The following is a 24,552-nucleotide window of genomic DNA, read 5'->3' as shown; positions in this document are numbered from 1 at the left end:
CAATCAATGCAAATCAATGGGGAAAATTTTTGCAACTCAGCATGAGAGAATGACATATTGCGGTGTCAAAAACGCTCCACAGGTCAGTTTACACAGTATAAAAAATCACTGCAGATATGAGATTTCTATACATTCCATCTACTTTTTTGTGCAGCGTCAAAAACTCATCATTGGAAGGTAACATAAGTGTCCAGTACATTCATACTGAATAAACACACATTGAATATATATATGTATATGTATATGTGTATATATATATATATATATATATATATATATATATATATATATATATATATTTGGGGTTGCTATCCACCACAGTTTTTGGGACACATCCAACCATTGATATGCCACTTAGGCTACGTTCAGATTAGCGTTGCGCGCCGCTGCGTCGGCGACGCACGAAAAAACGCGCGCAAACGCATGCAAAAACGCTGCGTTTTGCGACGCGTGCGTCGTTTTTTTGCCGAAATCGGACGCAAGAAAAATGCAACTTGTTGCATTTTCTTGCGTCCGACGCTAGCGTCAAAAACGACGCACGTGTCGGAAAACGCAACAAGAAAAACGCATGCGTCCCCCATGTAAAACATAGGGGCGCATGACGCGTGCGTCGTCGCTGCGTTTCCCGACGCAGAGTCGGGAAACGCTAATCTGAACGTAGCCTTATCGAAGCAGTTTTGGACATTGTTCCTGCCAGGAAAAAAAAACGTAACGCAAAATGCCAAACTGAAAAATATAGAACCAGTTTTAAAAGTGTGCAAAAAAAAGAATGGAGAAACCCTCTTGTGTAAAGATTTGTCATCACATCCTACTAGGAGGGTCAGCCAGCCTTGCACTTCTGTGTATGGGCACATATCCTTAAAGGGGTTGTCCAGTCAAAACAGATAATCCTGCAGTCACTCTTTTTCAGACCTGAGATCGGAGGGTATGTATGTGTTATACCTCACAGCTCGTGGGTGCGGCCTCGCTCTCCATACACTTGTATGGAGTAAGGCCACGCCCTTTATTCGACCACTTCTACTAGACATCCACATTACTAGATGGGGCGCAGCCTTGGCTCAATAGAAGTGTATGGAGCTAGGCCACACCCATAACTCATACATACCCTAGGGTCCTGGGTCTGAAACTGGCAAATCCCCACAGTGCATGCGCTGGGGGGAGATTCATAACTCTGTAGTCACATAGCGTGACTGCAGACCTATCGGTTTTGACTGGACAACCCCTTTAACTGTATCAGCATGCACAGCGTTGATACAGTATACTGTATGGAGGCCTATGGGGAGTGCAGTATACCATGTGGGAGACTACGGGAAGTCCAGTATGCTGTATGGAGGACTATGGGGAGTCCAGTATACTGTATGGAGGACTATGGGGAGTGCAGCATACTGTATGGAGGACTATGGGGAGTGCAGCATACTGTATGGAGGACTATGGGGAGTGCAGCATACTGTATGGAGGACTATGGGGAGTGCAGCATACTGTATGGAGGACTAGGGGAGTGCAGCATACTGTATGGAGGACTATGGGGAGTGCAGCATACTGTATGGAGGACTATGGGGAGTGCAGCATACTGTATGGAGGACTATGGGGAGTGCAGCATACTGTATGGAGGACTATGGGGAGTGCAGCATACTGTATGGAGGACTATGGGGAGTGCAGCATACTGTATGGAGGACTATGGGGAGTGCAGTATACTGTATGGAGGACTATGGGGAGTGCAGTATACTGTATGGAGGACTATGGGGAGTGCAGTATACTGTATGGAGGAATATGGGGAGTGCAGCATACTGTATGGAGGACTATGGGGAGTGCAGTATACCGTGTGGGAGACAACGGGGAGTCCAGTATATATGGGGAGTGCAGTATACTGTATTGCGGAGTATGGGAAGTGGAAACAGGAACACATGGGCTACTTGCACAGTGAACAAGTCTGTATGATCATGTTCACACACCACCAAGAAACCTGAAGACACAAAAGAGAATAGTAAAACCAAAAACACTCAGTTTGACCAGATATAACCAGATATACAGATGATCAGGTTTTTAAATACATCAGATAGGGATTGCATACATTAGTTAGGACTGCTCTGATAAGGGTATACCGTGAAGATTGGTAGAGCAGCTTAGTATACATTTTTTGCAAAAAACGTATCAACCAAATACCCTGTTTTTTACATCTTTTACTAGCACTTGCGGATTACTGCAACATTTTTTCAAACTGAGTGTTTTTGGTTTTACTATTCTCTTTTGTGTCTTCAGGACTATGGGGAGTTCAGTATACTGTATGGAGGACTATGGAGAGTGCAGCATACTGTATGGAGGACTATGGGGAGTGCAGTATACCGTGTGGGAGACAACGGGGAGTCTAGTATATATGGGAAGTAGAAACAAAGTTGTTAACACTTAAAGGGTAGGATAATTTTCATGTACCATCACCCACATGTACATATGTATATACACATATATGTACACATACACGCACATAAACGTGTATGTACCTTTTAAGGTGAACCCCAGTGATAACAAAAGGATTGAGTGGAAGCCACTCACATAGATAGAAGAATACCAACCACCAGAGACATAGACCGCCTACCAAGAAATTAGTGGCACGGATATACGTTATGTAGAATATTACTTTATTAATTTGAAAATGGTAACAACATAATAGTTACATGTGCACATGTTGGACGATAAAAACAATAATACAGTAGGTGACAAATATGTATATAAAATGATCACCAATATATAAAAGCCAGGATTGGCATGGGGTGTAGCATAAAAGGGAGAATCAATCTCAAGGCTCCTAAAGGGACTTCACATAAAGTACTAAGTAACTACAGTGAAAAATAAACTGAGTAACACAGGTGAATAAATAAAAGGACTGTGTAACTATAAAAAATAGGGGTTAAAGCAGTATATATTACCCAAAATGCAGGTGCAAACAGTGCAATGTGCAATATGCAAAGGAGAGCCAAAAAAGTGCTATGTGCTAATGATACAAAGTACAATGGTACTTTAGGAGGAATAGAGGGAATGCCAATACCTTAAATGGTGCCACCGATCCAAACAATGCGCACCCCGACGCGTGTTTCGGATTTCCAAATCCTTCGTCAGGGGGAAGGATTTGGAAATCCGAAACGCGCGTCAGGGTGCGCATTGTTTGGATCGGTGGCACCATTTAAGGTATTGGCATTCCCTCTATTCCTCCTAAAGTACCATTGTACTTTGTATCATTAGCACATAGCACTTTTTTGGCTCTCCTATGCATATTGCACATTGCACTGTTTGCACCTGCATTTTGGGTAATATATACTGCTTTAACCCCTATTTTTTATAGTTACACAGTCCTTTTATTTATTCACCTGTGTTACTCAGTTTATTTTTCACTGTAGTTACTTAGTACTTTATGTGAAGTCCCTTTAGGAGCCTTGAGATTGATTTGTATATCCGTGCCACTAATTTCTTGGTAGGCGGTCTATGTCTCTGGTGGTCGGTATTCTTCTATATATGGGAAGTGTAGAATACTGTATGGAGGCCTATGGGGAGTGTAATATACTGTAAGGAGGACAATAGGCGTGCAGAATACTGGATTACTAGTTAGGGGCCCACTCAGATGTTTCTCCTCCTGAGCTGCCCGCTAGCAAAGCCTTTGATGGGCACCAATTCAATCTTATATTTTTAAGCTTAATACAAAGCCATAAATACTCATAATGGAAGAGAAGCTCCTGTTAAGTCGTAATGTTGGTGGCGAGGCCCCAGATCTTCTAACTGCAGCATCAGAAAATTAGAACATAAAACAGTAACCGGGAGTAAGAATGAAAGAACAGACTTTATTTACAGATCTATACATTTCATCATCATGACATACGACCATATACTGTACATACACGCCCAATATACACAATAGTCTTGTCCAGCGATATCACAAACATGTATTAATGAACAATTATTATCTGTAGAAGACTGAACCATTGTGGATTGTAGGCTGAAAACACACAGTGCTCGCTTCATTCATCAGGCGTATGGATTATAGTCTTGTATCTGGAGCTCTCTGTAAGAAAGAGGGTGATTAATAACAATAATTATGATATTAATCGTTAGACCCCACAGGGTGAGCGCACATGATTCTAACAAACAGGGTATGTAGACTTTTGTAACCATTACATTCAGAATTTAAACAAAGAAGCAATTTGGCCAATATCACTACTGTTTTGTGCATACAGGTCCTATGTAGACCTATGTGTCGTTATGGTAACAGACAACAGACACTCTGTGCAGTCTATGTTGGCGCTATATAAATAAAATTATTATTATGTACAGACCAGTTGAAGCCCCCTTCCCTCACTCACGTTTTCTTCATGAATGGAAATCTGATTGTGGTCCATCGTGAGATAAGTAACGGCGTCGTGGATAGAGGGGAAGATTTGAAACTTGGTGAAATTTTCATTAAATAGGTTCCCGTCCTCCAGTCCCTTCATCACCGTCGCTGATGGAATAAACATTTAATTTAGAAATAGGAACCATAAAGATTTCCTCCCGACTTTTCCAGACCCCCAAATTACTTATCTGTACAGTTTCTCAGTGATGCATCCCCTCCATCACTGACACCCATGACCACCACATCATCAGATTTGTAAAGTGCAAATTAAATTATTATTATTATTATTATTATTATGCCTTTACCATTGCAGCAGGCCAGGTAGACGTCCACTTCAATCTCTGCAAAGTTTTTGAAGATCTGAAAAAGATATAAATTAAATCTATATATTTATGGAAGTTGAAAGATGATTTTCTAAATCATTAACATAAATCTACTTTGTTCATCTCCCAAAGTAGTGGGGATTAAGGGTCTGTAATATGGCTGAGGGTTAGGTGGTCAGTGATTCTGCTTGTGTTAATAAAGTTTCCAGTTTTATCTTTATACTGAATTCTGTGAGTAGAGTTGTCAGGATGATGTGAATATGGTCATGTCCTGCTCTGGGCCATGTAGATCAGGTTGTCAGGTCCTGCTCTGGGCCATGTAGATAAGGTTGCCCGGTCCTGCTCTAGGCCATGTAGATAAAGTTGTCAGGTCCTGCTCTGGGCCATGTAGATAAGGTTGTCAGGTCCTGCTCTGGGCCATGTAGATAAGGTTGCCAGGTCCTGCTCTGGGCCATGTAGATAAAGTTGTCAGGTCCTGCTCTGGGCCATGTAGATAAGGTTGTCAGGTCCTGCTCTGGGCCATGTAGATAAAGTTGTCAGGTCCTGCTCTGGGCCATGTAGATAAGGTTGCCAGATCCTGCTCTGGGCCATGTAGATAAGGTTGCCAGGTCCTGCTCTGGGCCATGTAGATCAGGTTGTCAGGTCCTGCTCTGGGCCATGTAGATAAAGTTGTCAGGTCCTGCTCTGGGCCATGTAGATAAGGTTGCCAGGTCCTGCTCTGGGCCATGTAGATCAGGTTGTCAGGTCCTGCTCTGGGCCATGTAGATAAAGTTGTCAGGTCCTGCTCTGGGCCATGTAGATAAGGTTGTCAGGTCCTGCTCTGGGCCTTGTAGATCAGGTTGTCAGATCCTGCTCTGGGCCTTGTAGATCAGGTTGTCAGGTCCTGCTCTGGGCCATGTAGATCAGGTTGTCAGGTCCTGCTCTGGGCCTTGTAGATCAGGTTGTCAGGTCCTGCTCTGGGCCATGTAGATAAGGTTGTCAGGTCCTGCTCTGGGCCATGTAGATAAGGTTGTCAGGTCCTGCTCTGGGCCATGTAGATAAAGTTGTCAGGTCCTGCTCTGGGCCATGTAGATAAGGTTGTCAGGTCCTGCTCTGGGCCATGTAGATAAGGTTGTCAGGTCCTGCTCTGGGCCATGTAGATAAGGTTGTCAGGTCCTGCTCTGGGCCATGTAGATAAGGTTGTCAGATCCTGCTCTGGGCCATGTAGATAAAGTTGTCAGGTCCTGCTCTGGGCCATGTAGATCAGGTTGTCAGATCCTGCTCTGGGCCATGTAGATAAGGTTGTCAGGTCCTGCTCTGGGCCATGTAGATAAAGTTGTCAGGTCCTGCTCTGGGCCATGTAGATAAGGTTGTCAGGTCCTGCTCTGGGCCATGTAGATAAGGTTGTCAGGTCCTGCTCTGGGCCATGTAGATAAAGTTGTCAGGTCCTGCTCTGGGCCATGTAGATCAGGTTGTCAGGTCCTGCTCTGGGCCATGTAGATAAGGTTGTCAGGTCCTGCTCTGGGCCATGTAGATAAGGTTGTCAGGTCCTGCTCTGGGCCATGTAGATAAGGTTGTCAGGTCCTGCTCTGGGCCATGTAGATAAGGTTGTCAGATCCTGCTCTGGGCCATGTAGATAAAGTTGTCAGGTCCTGCTCTGGGCCATGTAGATCAGGTTGTCAGATCCTGCTCTGGGCCATGTAGATAAGGTTGTCAGGTCCTGCTCTGGGCCATGTAGATAAAGTTGTCAGGTCCTGCTCTGGGCCATGTAGATAAGGTTGTCAGGTCCTGCTCTGGGCCATGTAGATAAAGTTGTCAGGTCCTGCTCTGGGCCATGTAGATCAGGTTGTCAGATCCTGCTCTGGGCCATGTAGATCAGGTTGTCAGGTCCTGCTCTGGGCCATGTAGATAAGGTTGTCAGGTCCTGCTCTGGGCCATGTAGATAAGGTTGTCAGGTCCTGCTCTGGGCCATGTAGATAAGGTTGTCAGGTCCTGCTCTGGGCCATGTAGATAAAGTTGTCAGATCCTGCTCTGGGCCATGTAGATAAAGTTGTCAGGTCCTGCTCTGGGCCATGTAGATAAGGTTGTCAGGTCCTGCTCTGGGCCATGTAGATAAAGTTGTCAGGTCCTGCTCTGGGCCATGTAGATCAGGTTGTCAGATCCTGCTCTGGGCCATGTAGATCAGGTTGTCAGATCCTGCTCTGGGCCATGTAGATCAGGTTGTCAGATCCTGCTCTGGGCCATGTAGATCAGGTTGTCAGATCCTGCTCTGGGCCATGTAGATCAGGTTGTCAGGTCTTATGCCAATTCTGGACTGTATTAATACAGTTTTCAGGTTTTATTTTTATGTTTATCAGAACCTTATTCTATTTGCTACATTTTTTTCAGGACTCTCCTGGATCCTACAGGACTTACCGTACATATTGTTAGAAAGGGATTGAGATGACATCGGACAACTCTTTGCTCTCATTGAGATAGAAAAGACCACCACCAACCCCGGCAGCCCCTCTCACTGTATAGTAAAACCCAATTTAAAAAAAATAAATAAATTCAATAAACATACTTTTCTTAAAATGCTGACACAGACGGTGTCCACAAAATTAACCGAAGATAAATCCAATATTAATGAGTCAAAATCGGGTTTCTCCAGCCCCAGCGACTTCAGGGTGTTCTTTGCAGAGGTCTCTTCATTGGAAGCATGGCCCGGTACAACTATGATGGATCCCTCAGTCATATCCTGCTCCTTGTGCTATTGAGAGATACAATCACTGATTTATTCTAAGACGTTGCTGACCTTATTTACATCATTGTAAAACTACAACTCCCAGCATGCAGCTGTGCAAAGTGCGACATTTTACTTTGCATTATAATGAGCGTAAATGAAAGCAAAATTAACAAAGTTACCTTTTCTATCTCATATTCCAGTTTTCCAAGATCCAGGCGGTCAAAGGCGATGTTGTCATGTCCTGTGATCTACGAGACAGACGATGTAACAGGTTTATGGTAAGAGAAGATGTCATATTTACCAGAAAATAGAAATTTGCAGTTTTTAGTGAATTTTATGCAGCTGTCGTGCAGCAATAGTGCCACTGCATGGGTAAACTGGTCAGATTCTTGCCGAAGACACCCCCTTAAAGGGGCATTCCATCTCTCAATGTGACGGCATATCTGTATATCTCATTGATACTGGGAGTGAAAGGAACGCCCTGCGGGAATAGTCACATCCTCACCTCCTTGCTGGCCGCATTCTCCTTCTTGACTTTTTTCATTGCTTTAAGTGCCCTTTTAATTTTTTTCTTTATCGCTTTTCTCTTCTTCTCGATCATCTTTTCCACGTCTACTCCGCACTATATAGGAGATATGGACACAGAGATCAGCCGTGTGCCTCACCTATTCATTAGCCCATTCATTAGTACATGCTACAATATACAGTGTCCATACACAAAGAGGTAGTGCGCCAATCAGCCAGTTCTGCAGCAATGTATATAGCGCCCGGGCACCTAGCAGCAATGTATATAGCGACCGGGCACCTAGCAGCAATGTATATAGCGCCCGTGCACCTAGCAGCAATGTATATAGCGCCCGTGCACCTAGCAGCAATGTATATAGTGCCCGGGCACCTAGCAGCAATGTATATAGCGCCCGGGCACCTAGCAGCAATGTATATAGCGCCCGGGCACCTAGCAGCAATGTATATAGCGCCCGGGCACCTAGCAGCAATGTATATAGCGCCCGGGCACCTAGCAGCAATGTATATAGCGCCCGGGCACCTAGCAGCAATGTATATAGCGCCCGGGCACCTAGCAGCAATGTATATAGCGCCCGGGCACCTAGCAGCAATGTATATAGTGCCCGTGCTCCTAGCAGCAATGTATATAGCGCCCGGGCACCTAGCAGCAATGTATATAGCGCCCGTGCACCTAGCAGCAATGTATATAGCGCCCGTGCACCTAGCAGCAATGTATATAGTGCCCGGGCACCTAGCAGCAATGTATATAGTGCCCGGGCACCTAGCAGCAATGTATATAGTGCCCGTGCTCCTAGCAGCAATGTATATAGGGCCCGGGCACCTAGCAGCAATGTATATAGCGCCCGTGCACCTAGCAGCAATGTATATAGCGCCCGTGCACCTAGCAGCAATGTATATAGTGCCCGGGCACCTAGCAGCAATGTATATAGTGCCCGGGCACCTAGCAGCAATGTATATAGTGCCCGTGCTCCTAGCAGCAATGTATATAGTGCCCGTGCACCTAGCAGCAATGTATATAGCGCCCGTGCACCTAGCAGCAATGTATATAGCGCCCGTGCACCTAGCAGCAATGTATATAGCGCCCGGGCACCTAGCAGCAATGTATATAGCGCCCGGGCACCTAGCAGCAATGTATATAGTGCCCGGGCACCTAGCAGCAATGTATATAGTGCCCGTGCTCCTAGCAGCAATGTATATAGCGCCCGGGCACCTAGCAGCAATGTATATAGCGCCCGGGCACCTAGCAGCAATGTATATAGTGCCCCTGCACCTAGCAGCAATGTATATAGTGCCCGTGCACCTAGCAGCAATGTATATAGTGCCCGTGCACCTAGCAGCAATGTATATAGCGCCCGGGCACCTAGTAGCAATGTGCTACACTCTGATTTTCCACATGGACCTGCATTAATCTCATCCATTTTTAGCAGCTGCTGCCCCCACGGTGTCGATGAGGACATAGAGCTACACGCACCCAATTACACACAACTGAACGTTCATCTGATCATTTCCAATGGACGATTCACACGAGCAGGTAATGTGCCGCAGGTTTTGGCCATGTGGTTTATAGAGGTGTAAAACATTATTTCATGGCGTTTTGCTTGTACACGCCGTTTGCATAAAACCACAACGCTGTATTGCGCCATTTTTGACCACGTGACAAGTCCTGCACCTGCGTCAATTGGACAGGGCAGGGATACCATTCACTGGATGTAAGTAGTGTTGCCATTCACTGACAGCAAATACATATTATATAACAAAAGGAAAATTCAAACAAAAGTTTATTATAAAGTTGCAAAAGTTTTTGATCCGTTTTATGGACATTAAACTTGAAAATGTCCCTGTACTTTTACCTTCTGGCAGAGCGTCTCTAGATACTGGTCTGCGTTGGCATAATAGACCGTGGAGGACGAGTGGAAGATTTTTATCCTTGGTATCTCCTTGGCCTGGAATATGGAAATGTATAAATAATAACAGTCTACAGACGGCCGTGCTATATATGTATGAAATCAAGATCCCTCACTAATTACCAGTGACTGGAATCTCCCTTTGCTGCAAGGAAAGGGTTAACAAGCCTCTGTTGACGGATCTCGGTACTGGGAGGCTGCTGTAAATGGACTGTGGGGGTGATTGACATATATGGGGGGTCGCTTCTTAAGTTTGGTCAAAGATTGCAAAATTCTTGTAAAAATAAGCAACTTTGCTTATTAAAAATCCTCCCTGTTCTCTTGAATGGAGGCATTTTTAATTCTATAGTTTACAACTTGTTTCCAAGGTCCAGTGCCCAGAAGGAGCCCGTGCTTGTAAGTTGGTCTCTTTAGTACAGCCTGGCACACCAGAAATCCATGTAAAAAAGGACATAACTTTATGATCCATCATCATTTGCTGTAACATCTGATCGTACGCGGACACCGTCAGTAAGCAGGAAAGCAAAGAGTATTGTTAGTATTTTATACCTGATGACATCTCGACACATCTCTGTAAACACTCGTTTCATATACTTGGCCCAGGACCGAATAATTGGATCTGAAATGGCAAAGATTTCACCTCTGATGAGAGATCAATAACAGACCGACCATGTAGCAAAACGTCGAATGGTCTCTGCTCCTCCTACTGAGCATTTCACACAAAGCTTTTATCCAGCATTTATTTATTTCATTTTATTATACATCTCTATAGGGGGAACTCTGTTTTCTCATGCTATCATTCTTTCTGTATGCAGCCACCACTAGGGGGCGCTCACTGCATATGCAGCCACCACTAGAGGGAGCACACTACATACAGATTTATACAGCCACCAATAGGGGGAGCTCACTACATACAGATTTATACAGCCACCAATAGGGGGAGCTCACTACATACAGATTTATACAGCCACCAATAGGGGGAGCTCACTACATACAGATTTATACAGCCACCAATAGGGGGAGCTCATTGCACATAATTTATGCATATTTATACAGCTCAGTGCATGCAGATAAATGCAGCCACCACTAGGGAGAGCTCACTCCATATGATTTATACAGCAACCATGAGGGGAAGCTCATTGCATACATACAGATATATACATCCACCACGAGAGGGAATTAATTCCATATTATTTATACAGCCACCAGTAAGGGGAGCTTAGTGTATACAGATGTATAAAGCTTCAACTAGGGAGAGCTCACAACATAGGGATTTATACTACCACTACTATGAGGATCTCACTAAATACAGATTTATACAGCCACCACTAAGGGGCGCTCAACATACAGATTTATACAGACAACACTAGGGGAGTTCATTACATGTTATTTATACTGCCACCACTAAGGGGGGGGAATCATTACATATTTTTACAGCCACCACTAGGGGGAGCTTATTACATATTATTTATACAACCACCACCATGGGAGGGAGTCACTACATATTTATACAGCCGCCACTAAAGGAAACTCATTACATATTATTTATACAGCCACCACTAGGTGGAGCTCACTACATATTATTTATACAGCCACCACTAGGGGGAGCTCACTACATGTTATTTATACAGCTAGCATAGAACTGACTGGAAGCTATATAACTGCACACACTGAGGAGATCCCCCTGGTGGTGGCCACGGGCAGCGGTTATGACAGTATTACGGCAAGCATACAGGCACCATGTGGGCACTGAGGCTTATTATAGACTACTCACAGCTGCGTCCTGAAAATAACAGTCAGCAAGGAAAATGCGACAGAGATGGCCAGACCAATGTCCATATTGAACAGGATTGTGGCAGCAAATGTCACCAACCAGGTCAGCTAAACAGAATACAAGAAATCAGTAAGTGAACAAACAGAAACCAATGTATGAGAGTAAACAGCATCCTACCCACCGGCATCCTACTTCCTGACAGCAAACTGCATCCTACCCACCGGCAACCTACCTACTGACAGCAAACCGCATCCTACCCACCGGCATCCTACCTGCTTACAGCAAACAGCATCTTACCCACCGGCATCCTACCTGCTGACCGCAAACAGCATCCTACCCACCGGCAACCTACCCACCGGCATCCTACCTACTGACAGCAAACAGCATCCTACCCACCGGCATCCTACCTACTGACAGCAAACAGCATCCTACCCACCGGCATCCTACCTGCTGACAGCAAACTGCATCCTACCCACCGGCAACCTACCCACCGGCATCCTACCTACTGACAGCAAACAGCATCCTACCCACCGGCATCCTACCTGCTTACAGCAAACAGCATCTTACCCACCGGCATCCTACCTGCTTACAGCAAACAGCATCTTACCCACCGGCATCCTACCTGCTTACAGCAAACAGCATCCTACCCACCGGCATCCTACCTGCTTACAGCAAACAGCATCTTACCCACCGGCATCCTACCTGCTGACCGCAAACAGCATCCTACCCACCGGCAACCTACCCACCGGCATCCTACCTACTGACAGCAAACAGCATCTTACCCACCGGCATCCTACCTGCTGACAGCAAACAGCATCCTACCCACCGGCATCCTACCTGCTGACAGCAAACAGCATCCTACCCACCCGCATCCTACCTGCTTACAGCAAACAGCATCCTACCCACCGGCAACCTACCCACCGAAATCCTACCTACTGACAGCAAACAGCTTCCTACCCACTGACAGCAAACAGTATCCTACCCACCGGCATCCTACCCACTGGCATCCTACCTGCTGACAGCAAACAGCATCCTACCCATCGGCATCCTACCTGCTGACAGCAAACAGCATCCTACCCACCGGCATCCTACCTGCTGACAGCAAACAGCATCCTACCCACCGGCATCCTACCTGCAGACAGCAAACAACATCCTACCCACCGGCATCCTACCCACCGGCATCCTACCCACCGGCATCCTACCTGCTGACAGCAAACAGCATCCTACCCACCGGCATCCTACCTGCTGACAGCAAACAGCATCCTACCCACCGGCATCCTACCTGCTAGCAGCAAACAGCATTCTACCCACCGGCATCCTACCCGCTGACAGCAAACAGCCTCCTACCCACCAGCATCCTACCTGCTGACAGCAAACATCATCTCACCCACTGGCAACCTACCCACTGGCATCCTACCTACTGACAGCAAACAGCATCCTACCCACCGGCATCCTACCTGCAGACAGCAAACAACATCCTACCCACCGGCATCCTACCCACCGGCATCCTACCTGCTGACAGCAAACAGCATCCTACCCACCGGCATCCTACCTGCTGACAGCAAACAGCATCCTACCCACCGGCATCCTACCTGCTAGCAGCAAACAGCATCCTACCCACCGGCATCCTACCCGCTGACAGCAAACAGCCTCCTACCCACCAGCATCCTACCTGCTGACAGCAAACAGCATCTTACCCACTGGCAACCTACCCACTGGCATCCTACCTGCTGACAGCAAACAGCATCCTACCCATCGGCATCCTACCCACCAGCATCCTACCCACCGGCATTCTACCTGCAGACATCCCCGGCTTCTCTCTTTATTAGCTGGCCTGCATAACGTCCTCTTTAATCTACGTTCACACGTTCAGTATTTGGTCAGTATTTTACATCAGTATTTGTAAGCCAAAACCAGGCGTGGGTGAAAAATACAGAAGTGGTGATGTGTTTCTATTCTACTTTTCCTCCGATTGTTCCACTCCTCATTTTGACTTACAAACACTGATGTAAAAATACTGACCAAATACTAAACGTGTGAACGTGGCCTTAGTTTGATGCACACACTGCTTTGTTTTAAGGACAGCACCACACCTGTTTCAGGTTATCTGCGGTATTGCAGTTCACCTCCAATTGAATTTGGCTAACCTGTGGACAGATGTGGCACTGTTTTTTTTGCAAGAAAGACATGTTGTTTTTTTATTATTATTATTTGTAAACCCTTTTAAGTTTTGCTATCAATTTTCAGTGGTGATAATAGTATGTAGGGATTTCTATAGTGCACTTGTAGGGTGAGGATTGCCTATCGATGGAGACTCATCACTCACCAGGTCAACTCTGTTGCTTTTCCACAAGACTCGAACTTCTGAGAACTGTTTAAACATTCCCTTCAAATTGACTATGATGATTGAAGCCAAAATGGCCTAAAATAAAGGAAAAATGTTATATTAGGCGATTGCTATTTGAGTGATTTCAATCCCTACAATCTATATATCTAATCACACAAAAATGGGAAATTGCTATTTAAGCATTTGCAAAGCCCTATGTTACTAACAGATGTCACCTGGTGGAAGGGATTTTGGGGACACCTGTAGGTTCGGACTGGTGGGCCCTAGTGCAGTGTGGGCCCCCACCCCATACATGAGAATTGTTTCTTCACTATCCACATATTTCCATCATGCTCCTTGAACACAGAGGTAAGCCGGCGCTGCATTTACCTTCGGCAAGTCCTGGAAAAGTTCCCCAGCTCGCAATATGATGATGAAGACGACAAAAGATGCTACAGCACTGGCCACCTACACATAGAAAATAGAAGATGCAGAAGAAATATAATGAGGCCGTACAGTGTTGATGTGCAAGTATTGATCTCCAACATGCGGCTCATCATCTGGAGTACAATGATCACTCCCAACATCCGCTGACGACATCAATCTCTCAGAACTTGCTATGAGTTGCATAATGTGTGGAGCCATATTGGTTGTCGTCACCCAGCTTTCCCAGGGAGTGGGACGGATACAAGTAGATCACACACCTGAGTATTTCCTCCAGAACTTTCCTGGACAAGAGACCTGGACACAGAGGCGCTAATGGCGAAACACTGGAAAAAGCTGCCAACGAAGTTACTGAAGCCAATAGCGATGAGCTCCTGTAATAAAACACAGGGGTGTCATGGGGACAAGCCATGTTATTTGTGTGTGGTCACCCCCAAAAATATAACGTGAAGCTCCAATCTTTGTAGGACTGCTCCCAGAAGGAGCAACGTTTGCATTCATTTGTATGAAAGGGGCGAAACCTGAATGGAGGCAGAGCGTAAAATGTACCACAATTTGGGGTACTAATATGTAAAGACCTGAAATAATTGCTGCTTATAGATCATCAGCAATAACGTGATCACCCGAGACTTAGATGGGGTTAAGTAACAACTGCAGGATCACATTGTCCAGTGCCGGTGGACCACATGGACACTACAAGGGCTATGAGTTGAGTGGGGGGGTTGACAGTGTAGAATGGCTCCACCACTTGCTGTTGTCCTCCCACTTTTACCATATTCAATATATGTGTATGGAACAGGCTCACGTACCCGGCGTAGGCTCTGATCACGGCATTTAAACCCCTTGGATGCAGTGATGAACAGTCACTTTTGCATCTAAGCGGTTTGGGCCTTAGCTATGGAAGTGCAGGTTTTCCATGTGCTCCCCGATGTAATCCTCCAATATATCCCCCAAATCCATGTCTGAGACCTCACATTTCATCTATGAACAACTCCCACCGGGTTTGTCTTCTAGAGGATTCTCGCCCTGTCGACAGACAGCTCCAACCTGCAGCTGCATCCCCCTATAATTCAGCCCCCATCACTCAGGAGGTGACTTCTACGGTGCGTTATAACTGGCAATATTGGCTCACCTGGTTACTGTCCACTTTATAACCATGCTTGGAGGCAAATACTTTCCCCAAAGAGATGGTTATAGCATAGCCCACCACAGCAATGGTGAAGGCGTTTCCAACAATATCTCCCAACAGGCTGAAATCGGGTAACATTGGGATCTTTAATCTAAAAAATTATAATGTGAGTCAGTGCGGTTTATCTAAAGTGATTAACAATTACCAAATAGTAATATTATTCCGTTACTTTTTTCACCTACATAGACAGGTAAAGGATAAAAACCTGTTTACCTGCAGCCACCACTAGAGGGAGCATGTAAGTTTAATGGGAGTTGTATACATTCTTGTACAGTGAGCTCCCTCTAGTGGTAGTTGCAGGTAGACAGAAATTAAAGGTTTTTTTAATTAAATATTTGAACGATGATTAGCGGTCATATTTCTGTTACTCACCCCACAGGGATGTGCCCAACATTCTCTATCCCAAATTTGTTATGTAGCCCAACAGCATATGATATTCCAGTGGAGACAATGAGCTGAAAATAGTAAGATTTACTAGTTAGTTACAAGGATGTGTAAACCTTCAAGCAGACATTTTTTTAAACTATTTATTTTCTTTCGAAATGTAAAGTCAAAAGGATCATTCTAATCTTCTGTCTTCAGGAGCACACTGCTTTCCAGCCTCCCTGATTGCCAGGGGGTGGTGTGGTTCTGAAGATTGATAGTTTGGACCAGTGGCATGGTCGTCCCATGCTGCTAGCAGAGGCAGCTTTGCCAGGGGGTCTAATTATCTGGCCAGCTTTCAGAGCTGCGCTCGCAGACTGTAAACCATAGAGACTGCAAGCAGCGCATGCTCTTTGCCTAGGTGACTGGCCCCTCAGACTACAGAGGCGGCAGGTAACCCAGGCAACAAGATGTAAAATAGAAAAGTAGAACAGACAGGACTTGTAATTAAGTAAATTGCAAATTTGCTTGATTTTGGAAGCATTTTGCAATTTTATCCATTTAAGAACATGAGACGACCATTTTACGCAATCTTCTAAATAGAATTTTTTTTAATGAACACTATCGATTTGGTGCTGCAGAGTGCCTACAAGTCTTTTATCTAACTTAGTGCTCTGATTCTGACTCTAACTGCTTTCCCCAACAGATCTCAAGAGTGGGGAAAGGGAAAAAGCATGTACAATCTGAGAGGGCAGAGAAAACATTTGTAGATGAGAAGGAAAGTACATGAAGAGGAAATAATAGAAGGATAGAAGCTGTGCTGATATGAGTTAATGCTAACTGCAGCACCCTAGATACACACACACCAGATATCCAACCTATATTACTGGGAGAGTCACTCCCGCAAGAGAAAAATCTGAAAGTTGGATCAGGCTGAAAACTGCATATCAGCACGGTGGCTCAGTGGTTAGCACTGCAGCCTTGCAGCGCTGGGGTCCTGGGTTCTAATCCCACCTTGGACAACATCTGCAAGGAGTTTGTATGTTCTCCCCGTGTTTGCGTGGGTTTCCTCCGGGTACTCCGGTTTCCTCCCACATTCCAAAGACATACTGATAGGGAATCTAGATTGTGAGCCCCATCGGGGACAGCGATGATAATGTGTGCAACCTGTAAAGCGCTGCGGAATATGTTAGCGCTATATAAAAATAAAGATTATTATTTATTATTATCAGGAGGTCTAAAAATTAATAAATTAACAAATGAAGATTGCAGTCTTAAACTCAGTGCTATTTTATTAACTATTAACATATGTAAAAATTATTTTACCTTGTCAAGAGAAAGCATTCTACAGTTCTTTCTGAAGGAAAATGTTCATAATATGATGGAAGGGTTAAAGGGCATAGTAGGCTATACAAACATTTTTTGGCTGAGAAGCTACTGACCAGTGGTGGGACCCCTAGTATTTGGAATGTTATCACCAATCCATCAATATACTGTATGTATATATATATATATATATATTTTTTTTTTAAATCTTGACTGATTTCTTCCTGAGAGAGCGCCACACCTGTCAAGAGGCTGTGTCAGGTATTGCAACCAAGCTCTACTTCAATAGCGCTGAGCTGCAATACTGGACGTAACCCTTGGACAGTTAAGACGCTACATGTGGGAGAACACAGTCATGTTTTTGTCACTTTGTGCCATCTAATTATTATTCTGGAATATTACTTGTCACCCTACTTTCTCAAAACCAGATAAACATGAACAAATGCAGATCTAGAGAACTTAGTAGATGAGATTTACCATGATCAGCTCAATGGGAACTGGAATAAGCAGTTTGGAAGTAAACTTCTCATTCAGAAATTTCATTAGCAGGAGGACGACGATGGCGATGATGCTGGTGACCAACGAGCCGATATTGGTTTTTGTAATTCTCGAGAAGATCTTAACGATGGTCTAAATACAAGGGAAGAAAACAGAGAAATCTCAAAGATTCAATATCATGGTCGTCTTCTTTGAATCAAATCGAGAGGTTGTCTCCAAAGTAGATGTATAAAGCAGAATCACTCCCGACAATGGAACTTACATATATTAATGACAGCGGCTCCGTCTTCTGGCTCAATCTAATACCGAAGAGGTATTTCAGTTGTGACACCAGAACGTGGACAGCCGATGCCGTTGTGTAGCCACTTATTAGGGGGTCCGAGAGGTAGGTGACCACAAATCCAAACTGAATGACGCCCAGAGCTATCTATTGATGGAGGAAAGGGTTAATAAAGATCAGCACCAACTATAGATATAAAAGACATCAATACACCAAACCTTACTTATCCCGTACTCCTGAATTACCAGGATCAGTAATGTAATGTATGTACACAGTGACTGCACCAGCAGAATAGTGAGTGCAGCTCTGGAGGATAATACAGGATGTAACTCAGGATCAGTAATGTAATGTCTGTACACAGTGACTGCACCAGCAGAATAGTGAGTGCAGCTCTGGAGTATAATACAGGATGTAACTCAGGATCAGTAATGTATGTACACAGTGAATGCACCAGCAGAATAGAGAGTGCAGCTCTGGAGTATAATACAGGATGTAACTCAGGATCAGTAATGTAATGTGTGTACACAGTGACTGCACCAGCAGAATAGTGAGTGCAGATCTGGGGTATAATACAGGATGTAACTCAGGATCAGTAATGTAATGTATGTACACAGTGACTGCACCAGCAGAATAGTGAGTGCAGCTCTGAAGTATAATACAGGATGTAACTCAGGATCAGTAATGTAATGTATGTACACAGTGACTCCACCAGCAGAATAGTGAGTGCAGCTCTGAGGTATAATACAGGATGTAACTCAGGATCAGTAATGTATGTACACAGTGAATGCACCAGCAGAATAGTGAGTGCAGCTCTGGGGTATAATACAGGATGTAACTCAGGATCAGTAATGTAATGTATGTACACAGTGACTGCACCAGCAGAATAGTGAGTGCAGCTCTGAAGTATAATACAGGATGTAACTCAGGATCAGTAATGTATGTACACAGTGACTCCACCAGCAGAATAGTGAGTGCAGCTCTGGGGTATAATACAGGATGTAACTCAGGATCAGTAATGTAATGTATGTACACAGTGACTGCACCAGCAGAATAGTGAGTGCAGCTCTGAGGTATAATACAGGATGTAACTCAGGATCAGTAATGTATGTACACAGTGAATGCACCAGCAGAATAGTGAGTGCAGCTCTGGGGTATAATACAGGATGTAACTCAGGATCAGTAATGTAATGTATGTACACAGTGACTGCACCAGCAGAATAGTGAGTGCAGCTCTGAAGTATAATACAGGAAGTAACTCAGGATCAGTAATGTAATGCATGTACACAGTGACTGCACCAGCAGAATAGTGAGTGCAGCTCTGGAGTATAATACAGGATGTAACTCAGGATCAGTAATGTATGTACACAGTGACTGCACCAGCAGAATAGTGAGTGCAGCTCTGGAGTATAATACAGGATGTAACTCAGGATCAGTAATGTAATGTATGTACACAGTGACTGCACCAGCAGAATAGTGAGTGCAGCTCTGGGGTATAATACAGGATGTAACTCAGGATCAGTAATGTAATGTATGTACACAATGACTGCACCAGCAGAATAGTGAGTGCAGCTCTGAAGTATAATACAGGATGTAACTCAGGATCAGTAATGTAATGTATGTACACAGTGACTGCACCAGCAGAATAGTGAGTGCAGCTCTGAAGTATAATACAGGATGTAACTCAGGATCAGTAATGTAATGTATGTACACAATGACTGCACCAGCAGAATAGTGAGTGCAGCTCTGAAGTATAATACAGGATGTAACTCAGGATCAGTAATGTAATGTATGTACACAGTGACTGCACCAGCAGAATAGTGAGTGCAGCTCTGGAGTATAATACAGGATGTAACTCAGGATCAGTAATGTATGTACACAGTGACTGCACCAGCAGAATAGTGAGTGCAGCTCTGGAGTATAATACAGGATGTAACTCAGGATCAGTAATGTATGTACACAGTGACTGCACCAGCAGAATAGTGAGTGCAGATCTGGGGTATAATATAGGATGTAACTCAAGATCTAATGTAATGTATATACACAGTGACCACACCAGCAGAATAGTGAGTGCAGCTCTGGGGTATAATACAGGATGTAACTCAGGATCAGTAATGTATGTACACAGTGTCTGCTCCAGCAGAATAGTGAGTGCAGCTCTGGGGTATAATACAGGAGGTAACTCAGGATCAGTAATGTATGTACACAGTGTCTGCTCCAGCAGAATAGTGAGTGCAGCTCTGGGGTATAATACAGGAGGTAACTCAGGATCAGTAATGTATGTACACAGTGACTGCACCAGCAGAATAGTGAGTGCAGATCTGGGGTATAATATAGGATGTAACTCAAGATCTAATGTAATGTATATACACAGTGACCACACCAGCAGAATAGTGAGTGCAGCTCTGGGGTATAATACAGGATGTAACTCAGGATCAGTAATGTATGTACACAGTGTCTGCTCCAGCAGAATAGTGAGTGCAGCTCTGGGGTATAATACAGGAGGTAACTCAGGATCAGTAATGTATGTACACAGTGTCTGCTCCAGCAGAATAGTGAGTGCAGCTCTGGGGTATAATACAGGAGGTAACTCAGGATCAGTAATGTAATGCATTTACAAACATTTTGGTGCTTGGCAATTAAACATTAAAATTACAAATTAATCTTATTTCGTAAACCAAAAGTGCACATGAAAATAAAATCTTTGTAATATATCCGCTCCTTTGTCCTCCTGTACTAATTTTTCACTCTTAATTCATGGGTAAAATCTGTATTCAGTGAAGATGGATTTTCCTATTGCTGACACAGGAGACGGCAGCTTCTGCTCATAGGAATCTACGCTGAGGGAAGGAGGCGCTCGGGGCAGACACGTATACAGTACTTCTGCTAGTTCACCTGAAGGGACAGTTGCACTTTGACAGTGGTCTCTGGTGACTTTACAGCACAATGTCTGTTTGCCTCTAGCGCCGCCTTCCCTCTGCATAGGATCTTATGAGCACAAACTGACGTCTCCTCTCTCAATAATGGGAAAATCTGTCTTTGCAGAATACAGATTTTGTCCATGAATTGAGGGTGAAAGATCAGTCCAGTAGGAAAAAGAAGCAGATTGCCTTTATGAGATATATTACAAAGTTTCCCATTTTCATCTTTAGTATTGACTTATGGAGAAAATAAGTACATTAAGAGATACTCTTTAAGTTCAAATGTATAATTGGAAATTTAGCCTGTACATTATTAGAGTTATTATATAATAACATCTTACTTGAAAAAGTCCTACAAGAAAAGCCAGAGCCATAGAGAGCTCCACTCTCATCAGGTCTCGGGCAGCCACGTCTATATTTGTTGAATTGTCTCCAAGTAGGAAGTTTTCATTGGGCGCCAAAGATTCAGTCACACTGGCGATCATGACACACACCACCGCAAATGAACCTGAGCGACATAAAAATAAAATTATATAATACCCATAATTAAATGGCCACTAAGTCTAAAGTTATTACATTATAAAAGTGCAGCTGGATTATAAGTGACATATATACACCCCCTGATAAACAGCACAGAACCCACCTACAGATATATGTCTAGAAGTCCCGAGAAGGAAGTATATAAAGACCGGATAGAAGGACGTATAGAGGCCAAAGACGGGGGGCAGGCCAGCCAGGAGCGAGTACGCCAAACCTGAAATAAAGCATGAAGATGTTACACACGGTAATTACAGCAATTAACAATTATGATCAGGATTTAGAGATTAATTACCTTGCGGTAACTGGATTATACCAACGCTAATCCCAGAAATGAGGTCCCCCAATATCCAGTCACGGATCGGATACCGCGGAAGCCACCGAAGGACAGGGACATATTTTAGCAGCAGGGACTTTGCCGTGGTCTGAGAACATCTGGAAATAGAAGGGATATTAACATTAGAAGAGCCGGAGTGACCACCATGACAGCGCCCGGGAGGGTCCTTCCCAGGCCCGCGAATAGGCCATCAATAAAGGTTGCTATCCTGAAACATGTAAGCTTATGGATCCCTAATCTTTTTTTTATTTTTGTTTTTAATTGCACAGTAAAAGTCATGTTTTCACATTTTGCCATTACTGCTGGAGCCCAGTCATTATGGACCCTTCTTCCATTTCTGACCCTGGATACCAGCATGGTGGGTTCCTACACTTATATGAAAAAGACGAAGAATCCGGCTCCTGAATAAGATTGAGAAAATGTATTTCAACATTCTAAAATTGGAGAGCTGCTTACAGATGACCAGCTGTTCTCTTTCAATAATCTGCTGGTCATCTGTAAGCAGCTTTCCAATTTTAGAATGTTGAAATACATTTTCTCAATCTTATTCCTGAGCTGGATCTTCTTCTTTTTTTATATAAGTTTCAGCGTTGGGCAGAGAGGTCTTCCGTGCTCTGATTTTTCTTGAACTATGAGGATTCTTTCTACAAGTGTAAGATGAAACACTAACTTTTTTACTTACAAAGGGTTCCTACACTTCTTGACCAAACAAGGTCTACCAGGGTTCCTATGTGGATACAAGTGGTTTTCACACTGATGTCCTCCCTGGAAGGTGCGTGGATTACCTCCTTCCCTATATCCGGCCATACTTGCTATATGGGATTCTGGGATGCAGGTCTATGAAGGCTGTGCAAGGGGTCATTTTCCCCAAAAATGGATAGAACTAGGAAAATCTGAATGCTCCACTCACCGTATCCGGCTCTTACATCTTCTCCAGAAGGACGGTCTTGCATCGCTGGTCCTTGGAGCTATTCTGTCCAGATCGGCCTCACTCATGGCTTGCTGCCTCCGGGGGTGGCATTGCCGGTGCACCAAGCCCTGCTTCTCCATTATTATAGATCTCTATTGGGAAAACGATCGGCCAAGATCGGCATTACTGTCAAGAAAAGAATTTCTCATTATTGCGTTTACACGTCAAGAATTGTTGTCCAAGAAAAATCTGGATTTTTTTTGCAGCCAATTACTTTTATTGCCTATATTAAGAAAAAGAAAATCGAATTGGTTTTGGTGTACAGCTCTCATGCAGACCTTTATGTTTCCAAGGTACCAGGCAAACAAGCTTTACGCAGTCTGAGCCGCCACTCACCCACCACTTTTCCCCTTACTTTCTTATCTCATCATCTAAAAATAATAAATAAATAAAAAACTGCATCTAAGTAGCTACTTCTAAGGGTTAATAATAAAATCAGATCTCTACAAAAATACAAGATCTATCTATATAGTCACATGCAGATGTCAGGGTGCGTTCACATTGCATTTTGGTACCCGCTCAGCGCCGACCCCCCTGCAAAACAGGATTAGGACCATAGACTATAATGGTGCTGACTGTGAACGTGCGCTCCGCCGTGCATCATTCTCAGGCTTGTAAGTCTACGGGAGGCGGACAGTCAAACATAGTAGCCTGCATCCGCGTTCCTGCCTCCGGTAGGTGTATACGCCTGAAAATGATGCGCGGCAGAGCGCACGTTCACCATTGTAGTCTATGGCCCCATCAGCACATATGTCCCGCTTAGCTGGGGGTTCAGACGTAGGCCCCGATGGGGCCACTGAACAGACGCCTAAACGCAATCTGAAAGCACCGTAAGTCAATGGTTTGCTACCTCCATCATGTCCTGACTGACTGGGCATACTGGGAGTTGTGGTCTTGCACAATGGCTGCAGATCACTGATGTGACTGCAGTAAGTACAGGTCACCCCCCAGGGGTCTAGGATGCTGAGATATTGCAAGTTCATAGAGTCCTCTTAACAGATTAATACAATGTTACGGGAACTACAAGTAACAGCAAGATGAAAAAGTTACTTACCATCAAATATGATCCAAGTATTGAGCTTTCTGGCTGCAGTTCAGTAATGACCGGCACTGTGTATATGTGATTTTCTATCAATCGTACCCTGTATTTATACGACGTCGCCCTTATTATTGCTCAATCGTATTTACTCTGCCTTCCCGTACCTCCTGCACCACAACAAAGGTGGCCCAGTGCGCAGACAGAAACGCCAACACTTGTAAAGCAATTATTTCACTGTGACCTTGGCGATGCCAGTCACATGACCCTCCGAAAAAAACAAAGGGTTCATCAAAAGTCCCTATTGTTTGGCCACTTTGGCTGCTCCATTTCTTTTTTTATTATGTAGATCATTGTAAACATCCAGGTCACAAATTTACGACTGTGTCGACTACAAGCAGGAGAGCCGAAATCTGACACAAGCGCCACCGTCACAGCACCGCGCCCGCCACCCGCACAATGGGCGATTATATAAAACGCAGCGTCAGGTGTCGTCATTTGTTATATTGTGCGACACTTGTTATTTCATATACAGCAGTAAAAGGATCTGTCAGTTACGGAGTTTTTTTTGCCTTATATAAATGCCGCTGTTCTCCTGAATCCAACGTTGCTTTTGCTCCTCTCCATTCCCGCGATATGGCTTTCTCTTCCCTTTATATAAATCAATCTTTTTACCAAGTGGGCGTTGTCCTTAAGTGGATGCACACGAATTGAGGTTCA

General features: G+C 44.3%; 1 protein-coding gene across 1 annotated transcript; it reads right to left on the bottom strand.

The window, feature by feature from the left end:
- Positions 1–3,810: 3,810 nt before the first annotated feature.
- Positions 3,811–24,076, bottom strand: LOC138647383 (solute carrier family 26 member 6-like). Its single transcript, XM_069736339.1, has 21 exons — positions 23,851–24,076; positions 22,737–22,922; positions 21,785–21,924; positions 21,596–21,706; positions 21,294–21,460; positions 18,017–18,181; positions 17,734–17,886; positions 15,940–16,022; positions 15,511–15,658; positions 14,639–14,752; positions 14,325–14,402; positions 13,935–14,030; positions 11,609–11,715; positions 10,384–10,453; positions 9,781–9,873; positions 7,911–8,027; positions 7,585–7,653; positions 7,244–7,429; positions 4,684–4,738; positions 4,350–4,486; positions 3,811–4,051 (listed from the first exon to the last, which is right to left on the bottom strand). The coding sequence occupies exons 2-21, from the start codon at positions 22,874–22,876 to the stop codon at positions 4,028–4,030; spliced, it is 2,253 nt and encodes a 750-aa protein (XP_069592440.1). The 5' UTR covers positions 22,877–22,922; positions 23,851–24,076; the 3' UTR covers positions 3,811–4,027.
- Between the last annotated feature and the right edge of the window lie 476 nt (positions 24,077–24,552).

This window comes from Ranitomeya imitator, chromosome 8 (genome assembly GCF_032444005.1).
Source record: "Ranitomeya imitator isolate aRanImi1 chromosome 8, aRanImi1.pri, whole genome shotgun sequence".
In the NCBI taxonomy this organism is placed as follows: domain Eukaryota; kingdom Metazoa; phylum Chordata; class Amphibia; order Anura; family Dendrobatidae; genus Ranitomeya; species Ranitomeya imitator.
Note: the sequence above shows the minus strand (reverse complement) of the source record. Positions and strands in the feature narration are given on the sequence as shown.

Excerpts from the sequence above, each read along its gene's own strand:
- LOC138647383 (XM_069736339.1), bottom strand. The coding sequence starts at position 22,876 with ATGGAGAAGCAGGGCTTGGTGCACCGGCAATGCCACCCCCGGAGGCAG. Across the intron at positions 18,182-21,293 it reads TTCTTGTAGGACTTTTTCAA|ATAGCTCTGGGCGTCATTCA; the intron begins GTAAGATGTTAT and ends CTCCATCAATAG. Across the intron at positions 8,028-9,780 it reads TAGAGACGCTCTGCCAGAAG|TGCGGAGTAGACGTGGAAAA; the intron begins GTAAAAGTACAG and ends TCTCCTATATAG.